Source organism: Poecilia reticulata, linkage group LG2, assembly GCF_000633615.1.
Source record: "Poecilia reticulata strain Guanapo linkage group LG2, Guppy_female_1.0+MT, whole genome shotgun sequence".
NCBI lineage: Eukaryota > Metazoa > Chordata > Actinopteri > Cyprinodontiformes > Poeciliidae > Poecilia > Poecilia reticulata.
In genome coordinates, this window is record NC_024332.1 from 31,318,504 (window position 1) to 31,330,810 (window position 12,307).

The 12,307-nt window shown below is 38.6% G+C and overlaps 2 protein-coding genes across 2 annotated transcripts in view; both read right to left on the minus strand.

The window, feature by feature from the left end:
* The window catches only part of pde11a (phosphodiesterase 11a), a 36,577-nt gene extending 28,831 nt beyond the window's left edge, over positions 1–7,746 (minus strand). Inside the window, exons 1-2 of the mRNA XM_017309265.1 lie at positions 6,583–7,746; positions 4,832–4,990 (exon numbers count right to left, since the gene is read on the minus strand). Coding sequence (XP_017164754.1) covers positions 4,832–4,990; positions 6,583–7,374 — 951 coding nt within the window. The 5' untranslated portion in view covers positions 7,375–7,746. The remainder of the gene's footprint in view (positions 1–4,831; positions 4,991–6,582) is intronic.
* Positions 7,747–9,527: 1,781 nt separating this feature from the next.
* Positions 9,528–11,019, minus strand: LOC103458169 (cytochrome c-b). Its single transcript, XM_008398803.2, has 3 exons — positions 10,745–11,019; positions 10,085–10,261; positions 9,528–9,990 (listed from the first exon to the last, which is right to left on the minus strand). The coding sequence occupies exons 2-3, from the start codon at positions 10,254–10,256 to the stop codon at positions 9,845–9,847; spliced, it is 318 nt and encodes a 105-aa protein (XP_008397025.1). The 5' UTR covers positions 10,257–10,261; positions 10,745–11,019; the 3' UTR covers positions 9,528–9,844.
* Positions 11,020–12,307: the final 1,288 nt, after the last annotated feature.

Here is a 12,307-nt window from a genome sequence, read left to right on the forward strand (position 1 = left end):
TATATAGAAAAGACATAGAACTTGGTTACTGAAGGCCAGTGACTGACTTCTTGAAAAGTGTTCACTTTTTCTAAAATATGTTCATAATACAAAGGAACATATTGTGCACAAAATACTCTGCTGATCTATTTTCTCTTGATGAAACACAAATTACGTGATTTTTTGTGCTACATTGGGTAGTTTTTTTTTTTTATGAGTAACACAATTGTTTTATTGGATCCAATATCCTCCTGTTGTTTTTCTGCAGATTGACATCACTAAATTGTGTGCTGGGGGGGGGGGACATCTTTTTGATGAATCCCGCCGATGTTCAATTGTACTGGATGGCTGAAAATGCACAAGTAAACATGGATCTTACAAAGAGGTATTTCCCGACAATGCCTACCTGTTAGTAACGCGTTTGTACGTAACGCAAAGCAGAAACAAAATAACCCAATCTTAATCAAAATAATATTGTCAGACACATCGCAGCACAGGGTAGTTAACTGTATTCCTCCATAGAAATGAGATGCTGCAATTACAAATTATTCCCACTCCCCCGAGCTCCTAAATCCTGCGGGGTATCAACAGCAACACAATTAAGGCAGCATGAGATGTAAAAAAAAAAAAAAAAAAAAGCAGCCATGTAATATGAAAAATCCTCTCAGAAGTTTAAGCACAAATTTGTTTTGATGAAGGTTCATTTAAGCCTCTAATGACATCTGCCACTGCTGTATCATTTAATGCTTTATAAAGTATGATTTGTTTTCTTATTACAAGGTCTCCTATAAAAGCAGAGCTGCAGCTGTGCTGTGCGCGGTGCTCACTGCGTTCACTGATGCTACCATCGCATTTCATTACTAATTCAGCAGTAGCCATCCCCGGCATTAGTGTAATGTTAATGCAGTGTGAAACCTACTCTGAGAACAAGAGAATTATGGAAAAAGAAAACCCCTTCCATGAACAATGGATTGCACGTGTGTATTATTTTAGATATTTTTGCTGCACAAAGAGGAACATGCGAGGAATAAAACCCTAAAATAATAGCACAGCTACTTTTGTTCTTTCATGTTTCATCTTATCTGCCTTTTGAGTGCTCATGCAACAAGAGAGGGAGTCAGCGCATCAGCCTGTCATCATCTTTTCTGCTACATCCATTCAGGCGTGCTGATGGGCTTAACATGTGCTCTTCTGAGACACAGAACGCTATCTGTCTCAGGGTGAGATGCAACTCCAACTGACCACTGTAAAATCTTATATTTGTCTAATGCAAACCTTCGTTTATACCCGTCAATGATTTGTTTCTGTACCAAAAATATGCAAGATTGAAGTCAAACATGCTCCACACTCCGTGGACATCTTGCAATGGTTCATAAGCTTTGCTATTTCCAATTCACTTGTGCTATATTAATCACACCAAGACCAATAAAAAAAAGGCATGGTTATTTGCTTGGGCAGGACATGTCCTCCTTGTAAAAGAAAATCGCCTGCTGCAAAAATCTTGTCTAAAATTTGCTGGTAGAGATAGACAACATCCTCAAAGCAATGTTAAATGTGGAAGCTTCACATTGGAGCCCAAACAACTGGAATTTTGTGCCTCAGTTGTGGTTCATGTCCTGAATAAAGCACCACATCCAACAAATCTCCCCCAAATGTTTGAATTCAGCTTTGCCTTTCCCCCCTTTTCAACCAGAGCTTTTTCTTTCATTCAACTTTCCATTAACGTGCTTATATTCAGCATTGTGGGAACAGTCAGCTTCTGCAGCAATAACCTTTAGTGGTTTACCCTCCATAAGTATGGCTTCAGTGACAGTCTTCTACTCAGCTCTGAAGTTAGCAGTCTTTCCTATGGTTGTGTAGGACATTGCCAATATTATAACAGTTTTGTATTAAATGTCGTTTTTAGATACGTTTCTGATATGTTTCACTCTAAGAATAAAATTACTGAAATAAACTTTTCATCAATTTCCTAATAAACTATACCTATATGACTTTGAGTTCAAAATCTCCATGAAAAGCTGGTGCAGCTATTGTTCCCTAAGTTTTTTTTTCCTACAAACTCTACTTCGCTGTTGTTATTAATCATAGATGGTGCAGTAATATTTGACACAATGGCTATTCCACTATGCAGTCAGGTCAAATTTTAGGTTAACCAATTTGAGACTCTGAAAAGCAAATATGGGATTTATATTAGTGCTGTTGCCACAGTGTTCTCGCCCCCTGGAACATGCTGCTTAGGAAAAATAGAATAATGACTACCTGTGACCCAGCCAGGAAACCCAGACACTAAGTTCTGATCTTAAGCCTGTCTGTATCACACAGCGGACACATGGATAGGTCAAACTCCTACAGTTCAAGTAGTACGTAGTAGTTACAATGAAACTGTACACAAAGACAAGCAAATTATCACCTGTTTATCAGACAAAGAGTATATGAACAGTAAGTATATAAGGAGGAACACTGGAAAAGATTTTTAAAAGACTTCTGCTGCTACAAATTCATGATTTAAATACCATTAGTTGCCTTTCTGTGAGATTTTTTCAGTTTTGGAATTTTTGTGTATTTTTTGGTCTGCGTCCTAAAGTCTTCTTGGCTGGTTGGCTGTTGGGTTAAAAGTTGGACAGAATTGGGTATTCCAATTGGACCCTTGTTTCCAAACATACATAAAAACTGATTTTGGAACGGATAAAGTAAAATTACACCCAACCTTAACCTTTATGAAAAACATTATGTTGAAAGAAAGTTCAATCTGTGTCAGGAAATCATCCAGTTTTTTTTACACCATGACGTTTTTGGAAAGAAGAGTAGACAAACATCCAACTAAAATTACCAGATGCTAACTAGTCGCTGCAAAAAAAAAAAACAACAACAACAAAACATATGGTTAAGGTTTACCTTGCAATGATTTTTTTTTTCTTATTAAGAAATGTGTGTGTGCCATACATATGGCTGAATTTGAGAAAGCACATAAATTCCAACTTGAGCAAATAATTCTGGTTTAAAAAATTTTTTTGAAGTAAAATAAATAGCTCAAATGACACTCAAAAGGTCTCAAATTAATATATCTCGAATTCCACTGATGATTGTTTCTGCAATTGTGACTGTACATATGCACCAGCCCAGGACTTGACTGGGATTAAGGAGCACAGTCAAAGTAAAAATGGACTAAATTGCACACCACAAATAATTAGTACCCTCCTCGAAACCCTTCGGAAATGTTTGTTTGTTTGTTTGTTTGTTTGTTTGTTTGTTTGTTTGTTTGTTTGTTTGTTTGTTTGTTTGTTTGTTTGTTTGTTTGTTTGTTTGTTTGTTTNTTTGTTTGTTTGTTTGTTTGTTTGTTTGTTTGTTTGTTTGTTTGTTTGTTTGTTTGTTTGTTTGTTTGTTTGTTTGTTTGTTTGTTTGTTTGTTTTTAAGGAAGCTCATAGGCCTCGTAGTCATCACTTTAATTTTTGTGTCCTGCAACAGATTTGCAGTCAAATTCAAATCTGGGCTGCAATACTCTAATATGTCCGGTAATATATTAATATTACCTCTGGTCAGATGATTCTTATTATTAAGATTAGAATATTACCTTAAAACTGTCAGGTGTATGAATAATTTTGGGTTTCATATCCAATTAAGTACAAACTTAATGGGATATTTATTTGCTTTTAAACTTTTATTTTTTTTCTTGCAAATGTAGAAAGGCCACATTTTGAATCACAGCATGACTGATGCTAAGCCACAGAAAACAATGAATTAAATGTTTTATGCATGTAGGTCACAAAACAAAACATAAAAGGGGGTAAAATTGAGAAGGAAAAAAAATCCCAGTTTTAGTTCTTTTTACATCTCTGCTACTGTGAACTCATAAGTGTTACAACACTGACATTAATAAATGATGACAGTTTGCTGCCCCTTTACGCACTAACCCTATGCACAGTGTTTGTCTAAAAAAATCTGAGTAACATCCTTGAAATGCCACAAATGAATCACAAAGCATGAGCATTACTTCAGGCTTATTCTTCTCTTTGTGTAGTAATAACAACACTCGGAGGCTGCAGTCTTGCTTGGAGCTCTGTGAGGCTGCAGTTCAGCGTCTGTGTCAGTACCTGTTTAATCCAGATGGTAATTTGCCCTTCTGGGGTAATTACTTGTGGAATAATGTTTTTTGATCATTTTTAGTTTCATTCTATGAGGTAGTTTAGGGTTTATTATGTCGTGCTTTGTATCCAACTGGAATATATCAAGCAGCATTCAAAGTAACACAATATCAGTCACAACGTTTTCCAAATTATGTTTTTTTTGTAAGTTTAAGTTTTATTCATTCTTGCTTAAGTTTATATATTTTGAGACATTTTCCCAATGTGTCAAAGTCAATTACAGTTTCTGTACATTTCTTATGTCAAAATTAAATTTTCTCAATTCAAACTTTGTCAGATCAGCTAATAACTTAATTAATTATTAGAAGCGACACAAAACTTCACTATGGCAACTACTCCAGGTTCTTCTTCTTTTCTTTTAAATAAAACACAAGAATTTAACCAATAAATTCTTGTATTGTAATTTTTTTTTACATTTTCATAGATCACTAGATGACAAGCATGCAGACCAACAACATGTGAATACTGAGGTATATTAGTCCCATTTGCAGCTTCTCTAAAGCAGAAGTTCTATTTTTATACAACTTGGAAATTATTTGATCTACAAATGTCCTGAATCTATTTCTACTGGAAAGAGAAACAAATAATTACTGGCAAAACTTAGGAAAACCATAGGATACATTAAAAAGAAACACACATTTCCACTGAAGAAAAAAAAAAAGCAAACAAGAAGGCAACATAATTAAGGAAAATCACATGGAAAAAATTACCTTCTCATCATCTTCAGTGAAAAGTTCCCCACTTGAAGTCTTGTTGATGGCCTGAGCAACTCCAATGATCTCGCCATCGCTGTTGCGGATAGGCATGCACAAGAGGGACTTGGTTTTGTAGCCCGTCAACTTGTCAATTTCGTCACTGAATCGGCGATCCTGCAAGCATGGGCACAGCAAATACATAAAGGCACACAGCTTGTAAAAAGCAGGCATTCCTCTATTGGTCTTTTCAGATGACAGAGGACCGGAATGTGGTAAAGCAGTGATGTTGTTAAAACAATAATCATGCCACAAGAGGTTAGATTTCTAATACAGCACTGTGAACTAAAGCAGCAAAGAAATCCCACTGTACCTTGCAAAAGTATTCACACTCCCTGAACTTATTCACATTTTCATGTTACAACTGAAAACTTAAATGCTTTTTTTTTCTTTCTGGGATTCAGTTTGATAGACCAATACAAACCAGTGGACTGGTGTGAAGTGGAAAGAAATTGTAGAATTATGTTTAAAATGTATATCTGTAAAGTATATATACATATATATTCTGCCACCTTGAGTCTAATTCCCCTTAACAACATTCAGCACAGCCAACAGTTAGAAGTCACTTAGTTAGTAAATAGAGACCACATGTGTGTAATTTAATCTCAGTATAAATCAAGCTGGTCTGTGAAGGCCTCAGACATTTGTTAGAGGACATCAATGAACGACCAGCATCAAGTCAACAGAGCAGACAGGAAAGGAATACAACTGTGGAGAATGATTAGGTAATAAAACAATATCCTCACACAACGCTCTACAATCTAATATCTGAACAACACCAAACCCACAACAAGACATTGTTGTCCATCTGAAAGGCTGGGTGAGGAAAGCATTCATTAGAGAAGCAGATAAAAGGTGGCTCCAGAGGAGCTGCAGAGACCTGCAGCTCAGGTGTAAGAATTTGTCAACATGACAGGCAATAGTCACGACTTCATAAAACTGGACTTTATCGGGGGTGGAAGGAAAAAAAAGTATTTGGACTTTGGCAAAAATCAACTAGGGAGCACAGTAAGCATGCAGAAGCTTGGGCTCTGGTCAGATGATGAGGATAATATCAAACTTTTAAACCTGTCTGCAAAACACTACGTACGGTGAAAAACCCTGATAGAATATCTCACTGAACACTAACATGATGTGGAACGCTTTACGTCATCAGAGTGACAAAATAACTGAGACTGGGGCCAAAGTTCACATGACAGTAGGACAACTACCCTAGACACAGGGAGAGCTATACTTAGAATGGTCTAGTAAAAGTTTGGACCTAAATTTGATGGAGAATCTGTGACCAAACATTACTTTTAATAGATGCTGTCTAGAAGATCTCACTGATTGTGATCTTTCATTGAAAACAAAGCAGGGAAACATTTCAGTGCGGTATGCTATGACCTGTCACTGTAATTGTCATAAAAGGTGGTTTTATGAAGTTTTGGGGGTTTTTGGGACTGAATACATAGGCACATTACTTGGCTCAGGTTTTTATTTGTAAAAAGAAAAAAAAAGTTGAAAACCATATTATTTTTTTTTTATATTCCACTTCACAATTACTCTACTTTGTGTTTCTCGGAAGATTGCGCTTGTCTCAGATGTTTAACCTGTTACCAATGACATGTGAGACATAAAGTTAGAAGCTGGGAGGAAACGAGCTGCCTTCCTGCCTCGGTCTTTCTGTGAATCACGCATGCATTCATTCACAATGAAGCAGCAGGCACCTGATAGGCGTCGGGGATGTTCACCGTCTCTCCATGCTCAGCCACGTAACCAATGATCCCTTTCCCCCACGGCACCTGAACTTCATCCGAGTTCATCGAGGGTAAAACTGTGGTGCCCGCGTGCACGTCAAAGAATTTAGACACCAGTGTTTTCTTGTTGCCAGTCCCTTCCACCAAAAACAAGGAGCACCGGTCTGCGTCCACCATAATACAAACAAACACCAGGATTTTGTAGCTGAGGCTGGTCAGGTCCAGGTCGTTGGATATGTCTTTCACGAGTTCGAGGAAGAACTCCCTTTCGCTGTGTTCTTTAAGGTAATACTTAAAATCCACGGCCGTGGATGGGTACTGGGGGATGTTGACTCTGGACTCCAGCAACGCGCTCAGGATGTGCGCGGTGGTCGGAGGCAGGGAGCTCGCCTTCCTCAGCAGAGCTCTCCTCCTCATGCTGGTCAGCGGCTCCTGCGCCCTGGAGTTCACATGCTCGTCGTACGTCCTGTTCACGTTGATGGCCTTAGACCTGGCGAAAGTTTTGCGCAGCTCCTTCTGAGACGCTCTCCGCTGCAGACCGTCGCACTTGCTCGCCCAGCTGTCCTTGCACGCGTTGCCCTTCTCCTCCCGGGGCTCGGCGGCGGGCGCCGCGGCCGCCGGACCCTTGCTCGCCTGGTGGTTCTTGAGCCATTTCTCCACCATGCTGTAGTTGCCCTTCCTGTTCAGATAGTCCTCGAACAGGTCGGGGTGCGAGTCCAGAAAACTTTCTACGTCAGAGAACAGCATATTTGACACTGCCATGTCTGCGCTTCGGATGGTCCTCAGTGAACCAAAGCCATGAAATTGCGCACAGAAATACCATCTATGAGGATTTACCCGACGGGGTTAGAGCAGAGAATCGTGCAGATGTAACAACTTCCACGACGAGCTACGCAGGCAAAACCTCTGGAGCTCCAAATCCAGGTCCTTCTCTGAGCGGAGAGGGTTGGAGAGTCCCTTTGCGCACCGGCATCTTCCTCCACTGCGCTCAGCTAATTAGAGATAATTAACGCAAACTACCGTAGAGGCAAATGTGAGAGTAGTGAGAGCATCCGAAACATCTCAGACAGCCCCAGTACTGCGCACTCCCGTGGTTTGTGTCCTCCTGTGCGGATGACGCGGGCTGTGGTTGGCTCGCTCCCGCTGATGCTCGCTTCGTCACACAGTCAGGGAGCTCAGGGTTGCCTCAGCGATCGGCCCTCTGGCCATTTGAACTAGTTTCCCTCCCTCACGGAGACAAAGTGTGATGTTGATGATGACAGCTTGAAGGAAAAATCATTTGGGGGCAATTAAATAACATTTTCATAAATTAATTAAATAATACAGACACATATTTTTGCAGCGTCCATGATAACACTGGGCTGTGTAGAGAATGCTTGCACATTACTTATAAGATAGATAGATAGATAGATAGATAGATAGATAGATAGATAGATAGATAGATAGATAGATAGATAGATAGATAGATAGATAGATAGATAGATAGATATTTTTTTTAAAAATTACAAATTCAGAATCTCACAAATCACAAACTTTCGCAAATTTCTGATCTGCAGTGTTCTATTTCATTAAGTTATGTAACAGCGACGTTTATTGGCAGAGCGAGTACGTCAGAAAATGTAWATTATTACCGCTGAAACAGACTGCAGAGTCGCCGTTTGAACGCCAGGGGGAGCAATACTCCAGCTGTTGCACTGCGGGGTTTATATGAGCGATAACACGGTGGCTCTGAAGAGATGCCTCTGAATGCACTGCTTTTCTCTCTCATTTGAACCKTCTACATTTCATATACTCGTATTCTACAAGTAATGGAACTACTCTGATGATGTGGCTTTTATCTGTTACTCTGATTTTTAAAGCCAGAGTCAGAGATCAAGCCACACATGTGAAAGGTAGGCATCTACACATATTAACTTACAGAGGTTATTATTCAACTGATTATCTAATATATTTATGTATGACACAGAGAGAGGGAGAGAGAGAGTCTTTACTCCCAGAGTGACTTATTTACAGTTTTTATGACTGGTAATGTCATTATGATAATGAGCTGCTAAAAACCAAAATTCAATTTCTCAGGGATTATGGTACAAGTTAATTTGTTAMTGTCATTCATATATCTTGTTTTTGAATGCGATCCACGTGTTTCCTATATTTTCCTGTTAAGCACCATGATAACATTGTGTACAAATGTCAGAATGTTAATAAACTTGTGTCACCTTCAGTCAAAGATTTAAAATACATACAAGTCAACCCATGTATAAGACATTACTATAAATACTTGGTTGGGGGGGTCCTTTTGCATGAATTACTGCAGCATGGCAAGGAGGTGGCCAAAAAAAAAATAAAAAATTAAAAACAAACATTTAATTGCAACATTTAATTTAGCTTGTCTGCACTGTTGACTGGTGATTTTCACCTCCCTCTTTATAATACTCCGCAGAATATCTGTAGGGTTTATGTCAGCCCTGTCTTCTGACCGTTCAGGAGCAGAGACACGCTGGCAGGAAGAGATACTTTGTACCATGTGAGCAGGTGCCAAGTTCAGCTAGAAAATAAAATCTGTATCTCCATAAAGCTCATCAGCAGAGGGAAGCATAAAGTGCCCTAAAAATACCTGAAAGATGACTTGGACTTGATAAAACACAGTGGAGATACACTAGCAGATGGCATGTCTACAAAGTGCACAATTTACAGCTAAAAATAGCAGGTTTCAATTAAAATAGTTCAGTTATAATGCTTAGACGCAGCTCTCTAAACCAGTGATTCCCAACCCTGGTCCTTGTTGTAGGATTATGAAAAGAACAATAATTACAAGAAAGGCCCCAATCTCTGATTCATATAAACATTAATGATTTACCTTTAACTCAACACAAAACAGATTTGTATTACTGTTAAAGAAAAAAAAAAAACCTAAAAAATGTTTAGTGTCAATTTTATTCAAGTAAATTACAAAAAGACAAATATCATTACTAAGACAAACATATCATGAGGAGGTCCAACTCATTTTCTATATGCACAGAACTCATTCATTATTTTAGATTACAAAAATATACCTGTTAAAACAGGATGTGTAAAAACAGCTATCACAATTTCATAAACAGTTTCAGCATATGTGACATTCGATTTCAGTTTAGTTGGTTCCTGCTCTGCCTTAGTTTGGAATGAAAAAGTCTCCTGAGCTGCTTAACTTAAAACAATAAGACAGKTAAAGCTGTGCAGAGGAAATCTTCGTTTAYGAAGTGGATGACTTGAGATATGCGATGAGGTCGGCGCGCTCGTTCTTCTTCTTGATGCCAGCAAAGATCATCTTTGTCCCAGGAATGTATTTCTTTGGATTCTCCAGATAAATCATCAGAGTCTCCTCATTCCATACAATTCCTGGAAATTATAGTATGTCCAAAAGTACAGTTAAAGTCAAGCAGCGTGATTCCTGATATGAAACCAATACTTATTCACATTAAACAGTATTTACCTTTGTTCTTGTTGGCGTCTGTGTAAGAGTAGCCATCAGCCTGGCCTGTCGGACGTCCAAACAGGCCCCATAAGTTGGGTCCAGTTTTATGCTTTCCGCCTTTTTCTACAGTGTGACACTGGGCACACTTTTGGACAAAGGTCTTTTTTCCCTTTTCAATGTCCCCACTCATAATTTCTGGAAAGGAGAACACATTTCATTTGATTTTATTTAACAAGACAAACCACCAGGGGGCGACATCCAACGTGTTACAAAACTACTTTTTTTTTTAAGAGCGAACAGAAACTAATATAAGYGCTCTTAAAATGAAACAAAAAGGAGTGACTATGAAGTTTCTGAATATTTAAGTTATTTATTCAGCAAAGATGTTTTGTTGCTGTTGTCGATTATTTAAGCATCTTGGGATAWAACATAAAGGACGAAKATCTTAATTTCAACACCAAGTAATATGAAAGCAATTCAGCATTTAATCACTTCAGCATTATGATTAAAATGTACTTGATTCAATGGTAAAAGGTTCAGACCGGTATTAGGCCACGTTGTGAGAGGGAGGAAGTGAYAAATCCAGATCTAACTCGCTTWTTTAAGTCGAAAACTCGACAAGGCGGAGCAGAAAACCCAACAACCATTAAACCCAACTTTTTAGGATCGTGGTCTTACCTTTCGGTTATTTTGTTGTGTCAAATCAGGTGAATCGTGAGAGTAACCTCTAACTACCCGGCTTTTGTCCTTCTACCGATTTTGTCGACTGCCTAGTTGAGAGGGGGAAAAAAACGTGCTTCCTTGTCTTAAAGTTACTCAGAATTACACGTCATCAGTCAGCTGACGTTTCATCATCCGCGTCAATGTCAAAAGAAAAAAAAACACACACACACAAAAAAAAAAACAAGGTCAAATCTGTCAAAACTCATTGAGAAATCACTCTTCTGCGCCAATGCGATCCAGGAAACACCACCGGAAATCAAAAATACGTCACGCAACAACACTCGAGAGAAAAAGTCAAGCTTTGTGGAAGGAAAGAACGAAAGGAAGACATGAAGTTTTTTGACTTTTAAAAACTCGTTTCCCAGTGATAGACATTAAGCTCAAATGAACACAGATAGAGTGAGAAAGACAGAAAAAGAGAGAATTAAATAAAGAAATTCAGACTTGTTTTAGAATCAGATCTAAAACTAAATTTAGGACAACTTGATAAAGTTTAGCGTAAATCACTAGGGGAAAAAATAACACTGTTTAGTACATTAACCAAAGAACAAAAACAATAATCTGAAACACTTTTTGAAATAAATTCAAGAAGAAAATTCTCAGTACAGAAATGTTGCTTTGACCTCTTTTATTTTATTTTTTTCTTTTTGCAAGCACATCAAACAGAAGGCACTTACCTACAATCTACTGTGACAAAGAATCTGAGTAACTTTCTTCTGGCTGTGCAGATGGGTGCTAAGAGTTGCTGCTAGGCAACAAGACAATTTCAGCTTCAGTGCCAAATGTTGGTTTTGTTTATATTTCCTAGCTTGCAACTAAAATGTCTGTGTGTGTGTGTGTGTGTGTGTGTGGTTGCACTACCATGCTATACAAATKAATGTTTGGGTTAACAGCTTCTATTTATCAAAATTATTTGAATTGAATAGGTCATATTAGATTGTAAATTTGATGCTGGTTCAGTCATTTTCCATCCATCCATTTTCTTTCACCCTTGTCCCTCAGTGGGGTCAGGAGGGTTGCTGGTGCCCATCTCCAGCTAACGTTCCGGGCGAGAGGTGGGGTACACCCTGGACAGGTTGCCAGTCTGTTGCAGGGCAACACAGAGACACACAGGACACACAACCATGCACACACACTCACACCTAGGGGCAATTTAGACAGACGAATTAACCTGACAGTCATGTTTTTGGATTGTGGGAGGAAACTGGAGTACCCGGAGAAAACCCAYGCATGCACAGGGAGAACATGCAAACTCCATGCAGAAAGACCCCAGGCCGGGAATCAAACCCAGAACCTTCTTGCTGCAAGGCAACAGCTCTACCAACTGCGCCACTGTGCAGCCCCAGTCATTTTCCTCCTTTTTTAGAAGTAAACACAAATCTTCAAAAATGTTTTACTTTTTTGCAAGACATTTGAGATGGTGCCAGTCGGAGAGTCTTTGGATAATATTTTGAAACGTAACATGAGGCATATTTTTTTTTTTTGCTCAAAAGTCTGAGATGAATAATGATGCGTTCT